This window comes from Lithobates pipiens, unplaced genomic scaffold (genome assembly GCF_037356315.1).
Source record: "Lithobates pipiens isolate NorthernLeopardFrog02 unplaced genomic scaffold, aLitPip1_a1.2 Scaffold_3, whole genome shotgun sequence".
NCBI classification, from domain to species: Eukaryota; Metazoa; Chordata; class Amphibia; order Anura; family Ranidae; genus Lithobates; species Lithobates pipiens.
In genome coordinates this window covers 185186595-185205865 of record NW_027507790.1, presented here as the reverse complement: position 1 = coordinate 185205865, position 19271 = coordinate 185186595, and the positions used below count along the sequence as shown (strand labels likewise).

At 41.0% G+C, this 19271-nt stretch overlaps 1 protein-coding gene across 1 annotated transcript in view; it reads right to left on the bottom strand.

The window, feature by feature from the left end:
• The window catches only part of THBS4 (thrombospondin 4), a 108965-nt gene that overhangs the window by 1827 nt on the left and 87867 nt on the right, over positions 1-19271 (bottom strand). Inside the window, exon 21 of the mRNA XM_077462608.1 lies at positions 6292-6431. Within this exon, the coding sequence (XP_077318734.1) occupies positions 6292-6431 (140 nt within the window). The remainder of the gene's footprint in view (positions 1-6291; positions 6432-19271) is intronic.

The window sequence follows — 19271 nt, the reverse complement described above, 5'->3', positions numbered from 1 at the left end:
AAATGCAAAGCTTGGAATAGACAGCATGCAAAGCTTATATCATTCACACTTTCTGCCTCTCTGTATTTGGTACTGGCGTGTCTTGTGGGGCTTGATAAGATGTTCGCCTGGGCTCACAGTTTCTTAAAATGACTGTATGTGGCAGGAACCTTAATGTGGTAGCAAAGGCTGAAGGTTTTTTTTACCTTCATGCAGTATGTGCATGAAGGTAAAAACCTTCTGTGTGCAACCGCTACCTCAGGCCCCCAAAACACTTACCTGAATCCCATCTCAATCCAGCAATTTTCATGGGAGCATCAGCTCTCCAGGACTCTGCCTCCTCATTGGCTGAGGCAGCAGCGGGAACCAGCTGTCAATCACAGCTAGTGAGCCAATGAGGAGAGAGAGGAGACAGTGTCTGAATGGTCACACCACAGAACAGCGGCTCGGGAGCATGCGAGCACACCTTCTTGAGTGCCCCCATGGCAAGCTGCTTGCTCTAGGGGCACTTGACAGAAGGGAGGGGCCAGGAGCTCCGGCGGGGGACCCTAGAAGAGGAGAATCATTAAGGAGCTTCACCCTCTTGATTTGACCTGTTTATCATTATTATTAACGAAAAAACCCATAAGCCGCGCTAAATAGATACCAAGGCAAATGCAACCAACTATTTGTGCAATGATATAAAGATAAATGTTGAAATAAATATTAATAAATACAACCAACTACTTGTGCAAAATAAACAAATAAATGTTAAAACAAATATTGTATAGAGTATAGCAACCCTATATGTGTATATGCATATACGTGATACAAAACATATAAGTATTAGGATTCCTGATCTCAAAAACCCACAAATGCTGATGGGCACATATAATGGGAATCAGTAACACACACCTATTGTAAAATATATACACCCAATGTGTGAACAATGAGTCCGTATAAAAACAAAAAAGGGGGTAACGTAAGGGTCCTCTGAGTAAACACCACACTCTTCCTGGAAATCCAAATATGGGAGCAGTTATATTCAATCCACCACCAACACACGATAAGATTTACTGCTTACCAGATATGAGTGACCCCCCACTACAGAGGGTCGCACGGGGCTTAATAGGAATGGACGTCACTTCCAACCACAAGATAAAAGAGGTTCCTCGATGTCTTCCTGGATTCACTCTTTTAGGAACTCTTGGGAAGAGAACTCACTCCCGGACACTCAACTCAGTAGTCCAAACAGACTCAGAGTCAGGGACATCAAAGCCATAGGGGAAAGATAAAACTCAAAATAGTGTAAAACCCTTTTTATTTTAAAATTAAAAATATAAAAATACACTTACAAGCGTGCCCCTGGATGACGCAATTTTGTTGAGAAACGCGTAGGGCTGAGCGGTGCGCTATTCATCACCTCGGTTTTGTGACGGGTTCCAGGAGAACGAGTCTGTCCGTGTGCGTCCGGCCGGCGCCACGGACTTAAGGCGCTTTCCTTTTTTATACGCTTGTAAGTGTATTTTTATATTTTTAATTTTAAAATAAAAAGGGTTTTACACTATTTTGAGTTTTATCTTTCCCCTATGGCTTTGATGTCCCTGACTCTGAGTCTGTTTGGACTACTGAGTTGAGTGTCCGGGAGTGAGTTCTCTTCCCAAGAGTTCCTAAAAGAGTGAATCCAGGAAGACATCGAGGAACCTCTTTTATCTTGTGGTTGGAAGTGACGTCCATTCCTATTAAGCCCCGTGCGACCCTCTGTAGTGGGGGGTCACTCATATCTGGTAAGCAGTAAATCTTATCGTGTGTTGGTGGTGGATTGAATATAACTGCTCCCATATTTGGATTTCCAGGAAGAGTGTGGTGTTTACTCAGAGGACCCTTACTGGGCCTTACGTTACCCCCTTTTTGGTTTTTATACGGACTCATTGTTCACACATTGGGTGTATATATTTTACAATAGGTGTGTGTTACTGATTCCCATTATATGTGCCCATCAGCATTTGTGGGTTTTTGAGATCAGGAATCCTAATACTTATATGTTTTGTATCACGTATATGCATATACACATATAGGGTTGCTATACTCTATACAATATTTGTTTTAACATTTATTTGTTTATTTTGCACAAGTAGTTGGTTGTATTTATTAATATTTATTTCAACATTTATCTTTATATCATTGCACAAATAGTTGGTTGCATTTGCCTTGGTATCTATTTAGCGCGGCTTATGGGTTTTTTCGTTTTTATTTGCATGTATGTGACATAGCGAAAGCCGCAGCTGAATATCCTTACAGGATTTTCTTTATACATTTACACATTCCCACATTCACATATTTAACCTTAGCGCAGTTATTTTCTTTTTTTCTTTTATCATTATTATTGAAAGTGAAAGTAAAAAAAAAATCCCACATTAGAGTAGTCCCCAGAAAAGTAATAGAGGGGAAATATTCCAATAGGGACACTAGTTCTGGTGACCTGGGGGTCTCTCCATGGAATTCCTTTAATTTGCAGGGATTTCTTCTCACTTCCTGTTTGGCTATAGGACAGGAAGTGAAGGGAAATCTCCGCAATCAGATACAGATGGTGAAAAATAAACTGACAGGGGTTATAGCCCTCCCTTACTCTATCCAATATGAAAAGAAAAAAAAGTTTTGCCTATAGTATTACTTTACGCTAGTCATACAATGATCAATATTCATCCTGACCAGCAGGCACCTGCCAAATTTCGATCAATGTGTAAGCTGCCTTGCTTAACAGAAGTTGGTTGTCAATTGTTTAATCAATTGCTATCAAAGGGACATGTTGGAAAATTTTCCATCAATCAGCATCTGCAACCAATCGGCTGTAGCTGTTGATCAGTGCATTCTGACAGTAGCAGATACTGCTGTCAGAAGACAATGTCTTGGCAGGATGGCTTGCTACAGGATTGCTACATCCATCTTGTTTGTGTGGATGGAGAGATCTGCTAACTTTGCTCTTTTTTTTTTTACATTCAGCCGACTGGCTGACAGTCTATGGCCAGCTTAAGACGGTAAGCTCCAGTAAGGTAGGGACAGATCCTTCCTTAGGCTCAGTAAGGCAGGAACAGAGCCTAGGTCTGTAGGTTTCAGCAAGGCAGGAACAGATCCTTAAGCTGTAATTTCCATCAAATTAGGAAAAATTTGAATGGTAATTGTCATAGCTATACAGGTATAGGAACTTACAAAATAATTACATTTGGCCAGATCTGCATGTTGCCAAACCCGATAGAGTTTAAGCGGCTACACATACAGGAGCACCTGTAAACTTACGATCCATTGAAATCATTTAGCAATTGAATGGACAGTGAGAGACTGTGGGAGTTGAGTTTGCACAATACATTTCCTAGTTATTTTAGGTTAGGTTTAAATTGGATTGAAGGCAAGTGTGTAAATAAGATATGTGCAGCACCGGTACTCCTAATGAGTACACGCTATGTATTTAAATTTAGTTTTTGCCCAAAACTGTAGTTGAGTTTTGGGGTTAATGGTTCTAAATTATGCTTTGGCATCAGTTGGGCTGGGCTGTATAGAAGTTCTGCCTTGTCATAGGTGGGGTTGTACACCTGTGAGAGGCCTTAGAACGCAGTCTGGTTGGATGCATTGGGTATCAATCTCTCTCGGAGCCAATCAGTGGGTGCGTTTGTCTCGCTGTGTATTCTGGGAGAGGGTACTTAAGGTGCCGAAGTCATATGGTTCTGGGATCCGGTCCAGAAGTTGTTGCTGACTCCGTGGTCCTGGTCCTCCTGACCAGCTCCCAGGGGCCCTCATGGCCTGGGGTGTGGATCCATCCGTTCTCGAGCCTCAAAACTGGCTAGTTCGAGGCACAGTAACTGGAAGGAGGATTCTAAGGTGTTCCGGTGCCGTCTGGACTTTGGAGAGGCCCAGCAACTCTACATGCAACTAGGGGAGGACTCTTCAGTAGGAGAGCCATGCATGAGGCTGGCTGCTCGGTAAGAGCCTGGAAGCAGAGCTGCCATGGACATTGATTGAATGCACAATTCTTACGGAATCGCCGGACTGGCTGAAAGATTCTGGTACAGTAAGGAAGTTCTTACCTCTACCGTTTCCGGTTACAACTAAGTTCTTCTGCTAAGTCTGTGTGAGAGACTTTGCAAAGTTATGCCGCATACACACGATCAAACTATCCAGCGGAAAAGTCCGGTGGATTCGAGCATGTGGGCGCTGGCAGACTTTTTTTACCCAAAAGTCTGGCGGACTTAGAAAGTAGTTTTGACTCAAAAACTGTCTGCTGGACTCGCAGTCCGGCAGACAATACGGCCGTGTGTGTGCTAGTCTGTCGTACTTTTGAAATGAACGGACTTTCCCGCACGGAGAAAAGTCTGTTCATTTTGAACGCGGCTCCAGGTAGCCGGGACTAGCGAAGGAAGTCAATGTCGCTGCCTTCGGTGGCGAGATTGACACGTCGCTGGCCCGTCACCTGGTATGGACTTAAAGGCCTATGCCGAAAAAATGCAGTGGGGGTCCCCCCAAAGACCCTTATCCGAGCATGCAACCCGGCCGGTCAGGAAAGGGGTGGGGATGAGTGAACGCCCCCCCCTCCTGAGCCGTACCAGGCCACATGTCCTCAACATGGGGGGTGCTTTGGGGAAGGGGGGGCCGTGCAGCCCCCCCACCCCAAAGCACCTTGTCCCCATGTTGATGAGGACAAGGGCCTCTTCCCGACAACCCTGGCCATTGGTTGTCGGGGTCTGCGGGCGAGGGGCTTATTGGAATCCGGGAGCCCCCACCCTATGTGAATGAGTATGGGGTACAATGTACCCCTACCCATTCACCTGTGAAAAAAAATGTAAATAAAACACAACACACAAGGGTTAAAAATACTTTATTGCACAGCTTCGGGGGTCTCCTTCCGTCTTGGGAGGTCTTGTCTCCGGACTCCTCCGCTATCTTCTGCTCTTTTGCTAGCTCTTTTACTAGTGGAGGAACACGGCTTTCTTCTTTGTCGCCGCCGCCCGGGGTTCTTCCGACTTCGGCGGTTTGTTCCCCTATTCGGGGGTCTTGTCCCCCTCTTCGTTTCTTCTTGCCGGGCCTCCTTCTTCCAGCTCTTTTACTGGCGGTGGCCCGGTCTTCTATGTTAGTGTGTGTTGGAATCAGACAGGAATTAGTATTATACATCTACACAGCTGTTTGTACAGCCGAACTCAGCCATATTGATGCCAGGCAGTCTCACATGTTTAAAAGCAAGGAATGTGACACAATTTGAATAGCAGAATGAGTTCTATTCAGCCCACCTGGAATGTACTGAACTTCAAAGACAGTATGGTGCCGACTTGTCTGTAAGAACAAAGGACAGCTGGTGGGGCGTCCGAGATCGAGCCACAAGATGGCAATCCAGTCGGAGCAGTTGCAATTCATGGGCAGACACTGCCCCCCAGAGGACAAGTATGGCAGGACTGTACGAGGTAATTAGCCTGGGGGAGGAAACGCCCCAGAGACGCTGATTGGTCTACGGGAAAAGTAGGATGGGCTATGGGGTGTGGTATGGCTGAGGTATGTTTAACAAAAAGGGTTGCAACCATGAGGTCTCCCTCTGTCTCCTCTCACTTCCATCATGAGGCTTAGCTGCGAAGGTCGGATAAGTATGGCTTATATTGTACTTTGATTGTATGCTATGTATTATTGTAACTTCTATTGATACCTTATGCACGCTGTATTATTTCCTTGGGAAATAAATGAGATTTGATTGATCTTAGACCGTGTATTGATTTCATAGCCAAGGGTGGTAGTATTGTGATATTAACAATAACATGTGCTTGGCGTAATAGATTGATAGCTAAACTATAGGGACTAGACAAAGGAATACATAACTGATAATAGTAGTACTAGACTGAATTGATCAGTTACTTCAGTGTGTGTGGGCAGGTCCGCTCGTTCGGAAATTTGGCGGACTTTCCGACGGTTTGTCCGCCAGACTAAGTCCGCCGGATAGTCTGATCGTGTGTACGCGGCATTAGAGACTGAGTTTGTTCAACCGTTTTATGCAAATAAAAATCCTGAAAAGGAATCCAAGTGTCGGTCTCTACAGTTACTGGGTCATCAACCCTGGGAACCCCTAGACAAGAACAACGAGTTACGAGCTGGTGGAGGTAATTGGTAAGCCCAGGAAAAATTCAGCCACTCCTTCGGGGGTAAGTGCTACATATGTAACAAAGTTCTATAAGGTGCCAGATTCGAAACATATATTTGTGTGCAATATAATTCCTGTAATAGACAACCTTTGACTATAAGATGGCTTTCTTTCTGGATCAGCAGCCTCAGGTTTTTTTGAGTCTATGGATAACTTACCATTACAGCGGTACTTCAAATTGGACCAGATAATGTTTTCTTGTGAGAAACAGAACACACCAAGTCTTCCTCCACGCATTGTGGTGTCCACAGTCACCCCTGAATCAGCAACCAGCTCACTGCCTTCATAGAACCTTGTCCTGCAAATAGCGAAAAACAGGTCAATGTGCAGCAGCTGAAATAGACAGTCAGTATAAAGATTCCTGGTAACAATTTGCTGATTCTATATTGTGTAGGCAAGGAGGTGCCCTGGAAATTGAGTTTTTAAAATTGAAATTCTACTCTAAATGAACTGGCACCCTCACTATACTGTATCAAATACAGTCTATATTAAAAAATTATAAATCTTGGGGTCCATTCACACTTTGCACTGTGTTAACATGCATTCATTTATTGCATTTAAGATGCACTGTGCTTTTGAATAGTTGACAGCACATCTTAATGCATAAAAAATTGCCTTTACCCTTAAATTTAAAAACAGTGCACCACAATGCACATAATTATGCACTGCAGTTTGGGCACATTCTTTGATATTGCTATACTGAGTCGGGGTGATTAAGGCCTCACATAGGCGTACATTCTATGAGGGCCATGTTTGCTTGCATTTGATGAATAGGTGTTCCGTGCGTTCATGTGCAGGCAATCCCATTCATGTAAACAGTTGCACAGGCTGCTGCTCCCAACTTGATCTCCGAGTGGGTGTGGGTGTGTGTCCCCACACGCAGACAGTGCGAGTTTGGGGACATGCACTCACACCTACCTAAATGTCAAATTGCCTGCATATGGATACACAGAACACCTGTGCATCCCACATGGGCAATTATGGATTTAAAGTACACCCATGTGGATAAGTACTAATAGTGAATGGCACCATAATACAATGTTCCACAGTTTAGTATACAATGTGTGTACCTGCAACGTATATATGTCAGTGGGCCCTTAGATACCTCAAGGAAAGTTTTTACATCTGATCTGATATTGTAAACTTTATGTTTAGATAAAGAAAACCTTTGTATGAGGTCCTCATGGCTATGACATTTATTAACACGTATATAGTGAGAAAGTCAACCAGCGCTAAAAAAACTGAAACAGTAAAAAATAAAAAATATATATATATATAAAGAAAAAATGCAGCTAGAATACTGTAGGTCAAATTACCAAATCCCACATTTCAAAATATAAATATCTCAGTACAGCGCAAATACATAAAACTCTTTACAGTGAAATACTAAATGCATAAATAAAAGTCCATATAGTGAATGATACAATATACAGTGATCAAGAAAGATCAAAAAGAGTCCACTTGTGCAGTGTGTCTTTAATCAATATATCCAGTGACGATGTGATCCCTTCACCAATGAACTAGTTGGACTCTCACCTCATCGAATGGACCCCTGATAAATCAGATAGGTCAAAAACACATGTTCCCATCAAGGGTGAAGTATAAGGCTACAGCAAACCAAACGGAAGCATTTCCAGATAGAATCTCCTCAATGTCATCAGATCAGGATAATGTCATATATGAAAAAGAACAAGCAAATCTAGTGCTCTCCGTTTGATAACAATTTATTAAAACAAATGAATAAAAACAAATTTCCACTCACATTTCTAAGCACTGATCTCCAGTGCCGAGTGCAAAGCAGGAAATAACATGCATGGATCAGTGTGTCAGCTGGCGGATGACGTCACGACGCGAGTCACGTGGTCCGTACGCGTTGCGTCCCAGGGAAAGGGCGGGACTTCATCAGCGGTGACGGAATGACGTCGGACGGCCGCTTTATACTAACACACTAAATTTAAACCAATAAACAGCGGAGTTATGCGCAAGGCAAATGCCGCTACTAGCGTGACACCGGAACATACATCTGTGATCACTCCATACACAGAGGGAAAGGAGAGGGCATATAGAAAACTTTATGAGCGCCAAAAAAATCTTTAAAACAAAATTAAAATCAACACCAGAGAGAAGCGTACGTCAAGTCCGCTAATTAGGCAACAAAATATCACCCACTAATAGTTCTCGCATAAAATATGCAGAGAAACGAACGAGACGTTGCCCAAACGGACAATACAAAGCTTTAAACGAATTTCCCGGTAGGTCGCATGACCAATGATAAGAACTAACGAATATACCCGCAAATGCCGCTGACGTCATCAGAAAGCTACACTGATCCGTACATGAAGAAAAAACAAACAAACATACCTATAATTAAACACATACCATACAGGTAAAAAAGAAATCAAAAAATATATACAAAAAGTAAATATAAAAATAAAAATAAAAATAAAAATAAAAATAAAAATAAAAGTATCACAATAAATATAAAAAAGAATCAGATACTATAGAATAAAACAATTATCTGTCCGAAATGAAACAATTTAAATCAAATTCCACATTTAAACCTCCCGGGGCAAGAACCCGTGTTTCATGGATCCAATAGGATTCACGTTTGCTTAATTGGCGTATGAAGTTACCTCCACGCCAATGCTTGGTGACCTTCTCAATCCCCCAAAAGCTCAAACTCCTGGGATTCTGGGAATGCACCAATTTAAAATGGCGAGACACATTATGAGTCTTCAGGCCCTTTTTAATATTATTTACGTGTTCACCCAACCTCACATGTAGAGGTCTGGAGGTTCTACCGATATATTGGAGACCACATCCACATTGTAACATATATACCACCCCTATGGTGGAACAAGTGATGAGTTTATCGATCTTGTATTCCTTATTATTACTAGTGGCTATGAAGGATTTTCTCCTTTTCATATTGCATCTAGAGTGCCTGCATGCCGTACATCTACCACACGCATAAAAGCCGGATAGAAAAGAAAAAAGCCTGCTTTCAGTTTGTACAGGGGGATCAATAACACTCGGTGCTATTTGGTCACGCAATGATGGAGCCTTTTTATATATGAAAGAAGGCCGTGCGGGTAACAATGGACCCAACACTCGGTCTTGTTTCAGTATAAACCAGTTTTTGGCCACAACTTTTTCAAATTTTTTATACTGTACGTTATAATCAAGGACCATTCGGAAATTAACCCCTTCCACACCTGATTCTTTTGCCTTATCTTTAATCAGAAGGGACCTATCCATCTGCTGAACCCTAGATATTTCATGTTCAAGAGCAGATGGATCATAACCCTTTTCCCGAAACCTAGAGGACAATGTGTGGGCTTGATTCACAAAGTCATCCATGTAAGAACAATTCCGCCTTAGTCTAACGTACTGTCCCCTGGGGATATTGCATAACCAAGACTTATGGTGGCAACTCCCCAGGGGAATGTACGAATTCCGATCAGTTGGCTTAAAGTGGTTTTTCAATACTAGCCCATCATTTGCTTTGGTGATCTCTAGGTCAAGAAACACCAACCGTTCTTGGCTGATATTCCACGATAACTGGATGTTTTTGTCGTTAACATTCATAGTACCGACAAATTCATCCAATCCTCGCCGATCACCATCCCATACTAAAATGAGATCATCAATGAATCTATTGTAGCAGATTAATTCCTTGGGGCGATTCCGAAAAACAACTTCCTCCTCCCAGTGGGCCATAAATAAATTGGCCACACTGGGAGCAAACTTGGCCCCCATGGCAACCCCCCTTACTTGTAAATAAAACTGATGATTAAACCAAAAATAATTCCTAGATAAACAAAAATTCAAGCATTTGAGAATATATTTTTTATGACACTCCGATAAATCGGAGTAAGTGGACATGGCCCACTGAACTGAAGCTCGCGCATCACTGTGTCCTATAATAGTGTACAGTGAGCCGACATCGGCTGTCACAAGAAAACAGGAGGCCATAATATCCAATGACTCAAGAATTTGAATAATGTGTTTAGTGTCTTTAAGGAATGCTTTGGTTTTAAATACCAGGGGTTGTAGAAAAGTGTCAATGTACTGACCCACTCTAGAGGAGATAGAGTCAATACCGTTAACAATAGGCCTGCCAGGCGGATTAACACAATCCTTATGGATTTTTGGCAGGCTGTATATAATGGGGGTACGGCAAAATAATGGGTCAAGATAAGATCCCTCTTTTTTATTGAGAATATTTTTATGTTTCCCTTCTTCTATTAGCCAATGTAATTCATCCTTATACTGTAACATAGGATCTTTGTTCAAAATATGATATGTGTCAGTGTCACTGACAAGCTTATTCATTTCGGACATATAACTAGTTCTATTTAAAATCACCAATCCCCCCCCTTTATCCGCGGGGCGTATGACTATGTCATCCCTGCTCCTAAGGGATTCAATTCCCAATTTGATAAACTGGGGGTCCTTTACTTTGCGTACTTTAAGATTGTCTAGATCATTTATAACAACATTCTTAAAAACCTCCAAAAACTTGTTATCGGTGTTTAGGGGGTTAAACGTGGATTTATTACGGAGATTTGAGTGATGATCTTCAAATATTTTCACCTGTCTAACAGGGTTGGATAGAAAATATTTTTTCATGTTCAAATTCCTAACAAACTTTTGGATGTTAACATATGTATGGAATTTACTAAAATTCCTAACCGGAGCGAATTTTAGACCCCTATCTAGAACTTTTAACTCATTATCGCTTAATGGACATCCACTTAAGTTGTATATGCCTGTCCCTATTGGGGTTTTTGTTTTTTGAATTCTCCTGCCCCCTCTCCTTCCTCTCTCTCTTTTCTTTTTCGGACCTGATTGCCCGACTGGGGGGTTCCGTACGGTTGCTGTCTCCACCACTCCTGATGGATAGGTGGAGGTGCAAATGGTGGATGGATGGGCTGGTGAATAGGGGGCTGCACATAAGGGCCCCTTCCGGGTCCACTCTGTGCACCCAAAAAATCCCCTCCCTCACCGGCTCCTCCATATTGTAATGGTGCATATCTATTAGACACAGGTAAAGTGTATCTCGGTTGACCACCATACGGAACCCTCTGATGGGAACCATAATCAAACTGATACCCACCCTGTCTGCTAGGGGAATGGTAGCCATAATAGTACTGAGACTCATTAACAGGGTCTGCCCTGGAGTCAGAATTCCTGTCACGGTTACCATTACCTCTACCTCTTTTCTTTCCGTGATTATTACGGGGTCCCCTATTATATGTACCTCCCCTCGGTGCACTACTCCTAGTATTACAGGGATCTGGCACCAGATTTTCCGGAATAAAGGTGCCTACAGAACCAAGTGGCGGTATAGGGGCCATAGCATCAACCTCAATAGGAGTATCATGGTGGATATCTCCCTCGGTTTGATTCATTTTTTGCCATTTAAAGACATTACCCCCATTGAAATCATCTGAGTCTCTTATGAACTTTTTCTTTTTCTTATTTTGGACCTCAAAGTCCCACTTTGCCATCTTATCCTTTAGTTCAACAGAGAGTCTAATGAAATCAGGAGTGTCTTTAAATGATTCAATGGAATGTTTAATCTCATTGATCTGACTATCTAGAATGGTCATTTTTCTTTGTTTACGTTTCAACAAAAATTCCATTAATTCTAGACCTTTATTAAGAAAAAAGTTTTCCCATTCCAACATGGAATCCCTATCCAGGAGTCCATCGTTAGGAGGAACGTCCCATCTTAAACGACGTGGTATTAATCTAGCAGAAATATATTGCTGGAAAGAAACGATATCCCACCAAGCTTTAACCTTTTTCTCAAAAACATGACCAAGCTTTCTAAAGGCCAAAACCACATCCGGGGTTTGTTCAGAAATAGGGGTACGTGAAAAAATATCACTTAATTTAACCTCTCTATTTTCCAAATATTGAAATACATCCATATTAGCTGCTGAAATTGTAGTAAATTGGTGCAAAAGAATATAGTGAGAAAGTCAACCAGCGCTAAAAAAACTGAAACAGTAAAAAATAAAAAATATATATATATATAAAGAAAAAATGCAGCTAGAATACTGTAGGTCAAATTACCAAATCCCACATTTCAAAATATAAATATCTCAGTACAGCGCAAATACATAAAACTCTTTACAGTGAAATACTAAATGCATAAATAAAAGTCCATATAGTGAATGATACAATATACAGTGATCAAGAAAGATCAAAAAGAGTCCACTTGTGCAGTGTGTCTTTAATCAATATATCCAGTGACGATGTGATCCCTTCACCAATGAACTAGTTGGACTCTCACCTCATCGAATGGACCCCTGATAAATCAGATAGGTCAAAAACACATGTTCCCATCAAGGGTGAAGTATAAGGCTACAGCAAACCAAACGGAAGCATTTCCAGATAGAATCTCCTCAATGTCATCAGATCAGGATAATGTCATATATGAAAAAGAACAAGCAAATCTAGTGCTCTCCGTTTGATAACAATTTATTAAAACAAATGAATAAAAACAAATTTCCACTCACATTTCTAAGCACTGATCTCCAGTGCCGAGTGCAAAGCAGGAAATAACATGCATGGATCAGTGTGTCAGCTGGCGGATGACGTCACGACGCGAGTCACGTGGTCCGTACGCGTTGCGTCCCAGGGAAAGGGCGGGACTTCATCAGCGGTGACGGAATGACGTCGGACGGCCGCTTTATACTAACACACTAAATTTAAACCAATAAACAGCGGAGTTATGCGCAAGGCAAATGCCGCTACTAGCGTGACACCGGAACATACATCTGTGATCACTCCATACACAGAGGGAAAGGAGAGGGCATATAGAAAACTTTATGAGCGCCAAAAAAATCTTTAAAACAAAATTAAAATCAACACCAGAGAGAAGCGTACGTCAAGTCCGCTAATTAGGCAACAAAATATCACCCACTAATAGTTCTCGCATAAAATATGCAGAGAAACGAACGAGACGTTGCCCAAACGGACAATACAAAGCTTTAAACGAATCTCCCGGTAGGTCGCATGACCAATGATAAGAACTAACGAATATACCCGCAAATGCCGCTGACGTCATCAGAAAGCTACACTGATCCGTACATGAAGAAAAAACAAACAAACATACCTATAATTAAACACATACCATACAGGTAAAAAAGAAATCAAAAAATATATACAAAAAGTAAATATAAAAATAAAAATAAAAATAAAAGTATCACAATAAATATAAAAAAGAATCAGATACTATAGAATAAAACAATTATCTGTCCGAAATGAAACAATTTAAATCAAATTCCACATTTAATCCCTTAGGAGCAGGGATGACATAGTCATACGCCCCGCGGATAAAGGGGGGGGATTGGTGATTTTAAATAGAACTAGTTATATGTCCGAAATGAATAAGCTTGTCAGTGACACTGACACATATCATATTTTGAACAAAGATCCTATGTTACAGTATAAGGATGAATTACATAGGCTAATAGAAGAAGGGAAACATAAAAATATTCTCAATAAAAAAGAGGGATCTTATCTTGACCCATTATTTTGCCGTACCCCCATTATATACAGCCTGCCAAAAATCCATAAGGATTGTGTTAATCCGCCTGGCAGGCCTATTGTTAACGGTATTGACTCTATCTCCTCTAGAGTGGGTCAGTACATTGACACTTTTCTACAACCCCTGGTATTTAAAACCAAAGCATTCCTTAAAGACACTAAACACATTATTCAAATTCTTGAGTCATTGGATATTATGGCCTCCTGTTTTCTTGTGACAGCCGATGTCGGCTCACTGTACACTATTATAGGACACAGTGATGCGCGAGCTTCAGTTCAGTGGGCCATGTCCACTTACTCCGATTTATCGGAGTGTCATAAAAAATATATTCTCAAATGCTTGAATTTTTGTTTATCTAGGAATTATTTTTGGTTTAATCATCAGTTTTATTTACAAGTAAGGGGGGTTGCCATGGGGGCCAAGTTTGCTCCCAGTGTGGCCAATTTATTTATGGCCCACTGGGAGGAGGAAGTTGTTTTTCGGAATCGCCCCAAGGAATTAATCTGCTACAATAGATTCATTGATGATCTCATTTTAGTATGGGATGGTGATCGGCGAGGATTGGATGAATTTGTCGGTACTATGAATGTTAACGACAAAAACATCCAGTTATCGTGGAATATCAGCCAAGAACGGTTGGTGTTTCTTGACCTAGAGATCACCAAAGCAAATGATGGGCTAGTATTGAAAAACCACTTTAAGCCAACTGATCGGAATTCGTACATTCCCCTGGGGAGTTGCCACCATAAGTCTTGGTTATGCAATATCCCCAGGGGACAGTACGTTAGACTAAGGCGGAATTGTTCTTACATGGATGACTTTGTGAATCAAGCCCACACATTGTCCTCTAGGTTTCGGGAAAAGGGTTATGATCCATCTGCTCTTGAACATGAAATATCTAGGGTTCAGCAGATGGATAGGTCCCTTCTGATTAAAGATAAGGCAAAAGAATCAGGTGTGGAAGGGGTTAATTTCCGAATGGTCCTTGATTATAACGTACAGTATAAAAAATTTGAAAAAGTTGTGGCCAAAAACTGGTTTATACTGAAACAAGACCGAGTGTTGGGTCCATTGTTACCCGCACGGCCTTCTTTCATATATAAAAAGGCTCCATCATTGCGTGACCAAATAGCACCGAGTGTTATTGATCCCCCTGTACAAACTGAAAGCAGGCTTTTTTCTTTTCTATCCGGCTTTTATGCGTGTGGTAGATGTACGGCATGCAGGCACTCTAGATGCAATATGAAAAGGAGAAAATCCTTCATAGCCACTAGTAATAATAAGGAATACAAGATCGATAAACTCATCACTTGTTCCACCATAGGGGTGGTATATATGTTACAATGTGGATGTGGTCTCCAATATATCGGTAGAACCTCCAGACCTCTACATGTGAGGTTGGGTGAACACGTAAATAATATTAAAAAGGGCCTGAAGACTCATAATGTGTCTCGCCATTTTAAATTGGTGCATTCCCAGAATCCCAGGAGTTTGAGCTTTTGGGGGATTGAGAAGGTCACCAAGCATTGGCGTGGAGGTAACTTCATACGCCAATTAAGTAAACGTGAATCCTATTGGATCCATGAAACACGGGTTCTTGCCCCGGGAGGTTTAAATGTGGAATTTGATTTAAATTGTTTCATTTCGGACAGATAATTGTTTTATTCTATAGTATCTGATTCTTTTTTATATTTATTGTGATACTTTTATTTTTATTTTTATTTTTATTTTTATTTTTATTTTTATATTTACTTTTTGTATATATTTTTTGATTTCTTTTTTACCTGTATGGTATGTGTTTAATTATAGGTATGTTTGTTTGTTTTTTCTTCATGTACGGATCAGTGTAGCTTTCTGATGACGTCAGCGGCATTTGCGGGTATATTCGTTAGTTCTTATCATTGGTCATGCGACCTACCGGGAGATTCGTTTAAAGCTTTGTATTGTCCGTTTGGGCAACGTCTCGTTCGTTTCTCTGCATATTTTATGCGAGAACTATTAGTGGGTGATATTTTGTTGCCTAATTAGCGGACTTGACGTACGCTTCTCTCTGGTGTTGATTTTAATTTTGTTTTAAAGATTTTTTTGGCGCTCATAAAGTTTTCTATATGCCCTCTCCTTTCCCTCTGTGTATGGAGTGATCACAGATGTATGTTCCGGTGTCACGCTAGTAGCGGCATTTGCCTTGCGCATAACTCCGCTGTTTATTGGTTTAAATTTAGTGTGTTAGTATAAAGCGGCCGTCCGACGTCATTCCGTCACCGCTGATGAAGTCCCGCCCTTTCCCTGGGACGCAACGCGTACGGACCACGTGACTCGCGTCGTGACGTCATCCGCCAGCTGACACACTGATCCATGCATGTTATTTCCTGCTTTGCACTCGGCACTGGAGATCAGTGCTTAGAAATGTGAGTGGAAATTTGTTTTTATTCATTTGTTTTAATAAATTGTTATCAAACGGAGAGCACTAGATTTGCTTGTTCTTTTTCATATATGACATTATCCTGATCTGATGACATTGAGGAGATTCTATCTGGAAATGCTTCCGTTTGGTTTGCTGTAGCCTTATACTTCACCCTTGATGGGAACATGTGTTTTTGACCTATCTGATTTATCAGGGGTCCATTCGATGAGGTGAGAGTCCAACTAGTTCATTGGTGAAGGGATCACATCGTCACTGGATATATTGATTAAAGACACACTGCACAAGTGGACTCTTTTTGATCTTTCTTGATCACTGTATATTGTATCATTCACTATATGGACTTTTATTTATGCATTTAGTATTTCACTGTAAAGAGTTTTATGTATTTGCGCTGTACTGAGATATTTATATTTTGAAATGTGGGATTTGGTAATTTGACCTACAGTATTCTAGCTGCATTTTTTCTTTATATATATATATATTTTTTATTTTTTACTGTTTCAGTTTTTTTAGCGCTGGTTGACTTTCTCACTATATTCTTTTGCACCAATTTACTACAATTTCAGCAGCTAATATGGATGTATTTCAATATTTGGAAAATAGAGAGGTTAAATTAAGTGATATTTTTTCACGTACCCCTATTTCTGAACAAACCCCGGATGTGGTTTTGGCCTTTAGAAAGCTTGGTCATGTTTTTGAGAAAAAGGTTAAAGCTTGGTGGGATATCGTTTCTTTCCAGCAATATATTTCTGCTAGATTAATACCACGTCGTTTAAGATGGGACGTTCCTCCTAACGATGGACTCCTGGATAGGGATTCCATGTTGGAATGGGAAAACTTTTTTCTTAATAAAGGTCTAGAATTAATGGAATTTTTGTTGAAACGTAAACAAAGAAAAATGACCATTCTAGATAGTCAGATCAATGAGATTAAACATTCCATTGAATCATTTAAAGACACTCCTGATTTCATTAGACTCTCTGTTGAACTAAAGGATAAGATGGCAAAGTGGGACTTTGAGGTCCAAAATAAGAAAAAGAAAAAGTTCATAAGAGACTCAGATGATTTCAATGGGGGTAATGTCTTTAAATGGCAAAAAATGAATCAAACCGAGGGAGATATCCACCATGATACTCCTATTGAGGTTGATGCTATGGCCCCTATACCGCCACTTGGTTCTGTAGGCACCTTTATTCCGGAAAATCTGGTGCCAGATCCCTGTAATACTAGGAGTAGTGCACCGAGGGGAGGTACATATAATAGGGGACCCCGTAATAATCACGGAAAGAAAAGAGGTAGAGGTAATGGTAACCGTGACAGGAATTCTGACTCCAGGGCAGACCCTGTTAATGAGTCTCAGTACTATTATGGCTACCATTCCCCTAGCAGACAGGGTGGGTATCAGTTTGATTATGGTTCCCATCAGAGGGTTCCGTATGGTGGTCAACCGAGATACACTTTACCTGTGTCTAATAGATATGCACCATTACAATATGGAGGAGCCGGTGAGGGAGGGGATTTTTTGGGTGCACAGAGTGGACCCGGAAGGGGCCCTTATGTGCAGCCCCCTATTCACCAGCCCATCCATCCACCATTTGCACCTCCACCTATCCATCAGGAGTGGTGGAGACAGCAACCGTACGGAACCCCCCAGTCGGGCAATCAGGTCCGAAAAAGAAAAGAGAGAGAGGAAGGAGAGGGGGCAGGAGAATTCAAAAAACAAAAACCCCAATAGGGACAGGCATATACAACTTAAGTGGATGTCCATTAAGCGATAATGAGTTAAAAGTTCTAGATAGGGGTCTAAAATTCGCTCCGGTTAGGAATTTTAGTAAATTCCATACATATGTTAACATCCAAAAGTTTGTTAGGAATTTGAACATGAAAAAATATTTTCTATCCAACCCTGTTAGACAGGTGAAAATATTTGAAGATCATCACTCAAATCTCCGTAATAAATCCACGTTTAACCCCCTAAACACCGATAACAAGTTTTTGGAGGTTTTTAAGAATGTTGTTATAAATGATCTAGACAATCTTAAAGTACGCAAAGTAAAGGACCCCCAGTTTATCAAATTGGGAATTGAATCCCTTAGGAGCAGGGATGATATAGTCATACGCCCCGCGGATAAAGGGGGGGGATTGGTGATTTTAAATAGAACTAGTTATATGTCCGAAATGAATAAGCTTGTCAGTGACACTGACACATATCATATTTTGAACAAAGATCCTATGTTACAGTATAAGGATGAATTACATTGGCTAATAGAAGAAGGGAAACATAAAAATATTCTCAATAAAAAAGAGGGATCTTATCTTGACCCATTATTTTGCCGTACCCCCATTATATACAGCCTGCCAAAAATCCATAAGGATTGTGTTAATCCGCCTGGCAGGCCTATTGTTAACGGTATTGACTCTATCTCCTCTAGAGTGGGTCAGTACATTGACACTTTTCTACAACCCCTGGTATTTAAAACCAAAGCATTCCTTAAAGACACTAAACACATTATTCAAATTCTTGAGTCATTGGATATTATGGCCTCCTGTTTTCTTGTGACAGCCGATGTCGGCTCACTGTACACTATTATAGGACACAGTGATGCGCGAGCTTCAGTTCAGTGGGCCATGTCCACTTACTCCGATTTATCGGAGTGTCATAAAAAATATATTCTCAAATGCTTGAATTTTTGTTTATCTAGGAATTATTTTTGGTTTAATCATCAGTTTTATTTACAAGTAAGGGGGGTTGCCATGGGGGCCAAGTTTGCTCCCAGTGTGGCCAATTTATTTATGGCCCACTGGGAGGAGGAAGTTGTTTTTCGGAATCGCCCCAAGGAATTAATCTGCTACAATAGATTCATTGATGATCTCATTTTAGTATGGGATGGTGATCGGCGAGGATTGGATGAATTTGTCGGTACTATGAATGTTAACGACAAAAACATCCAGTTATCGTGGAATATCAGCCAAGAACGGTTGGTGTTTCTTGACCTAGAGATCACCAAAGCAAATGATGGGCTAGTATTGAAAAACCACTTTAAGCCAACTGATCGGAATTCGTACATTCCCCTGGGGAGTTGCCACCATAAGTCTTGGTTATGCAATATCCCCAGGGGACAGTACGTTAGACTAAGGCGGAATTGTTC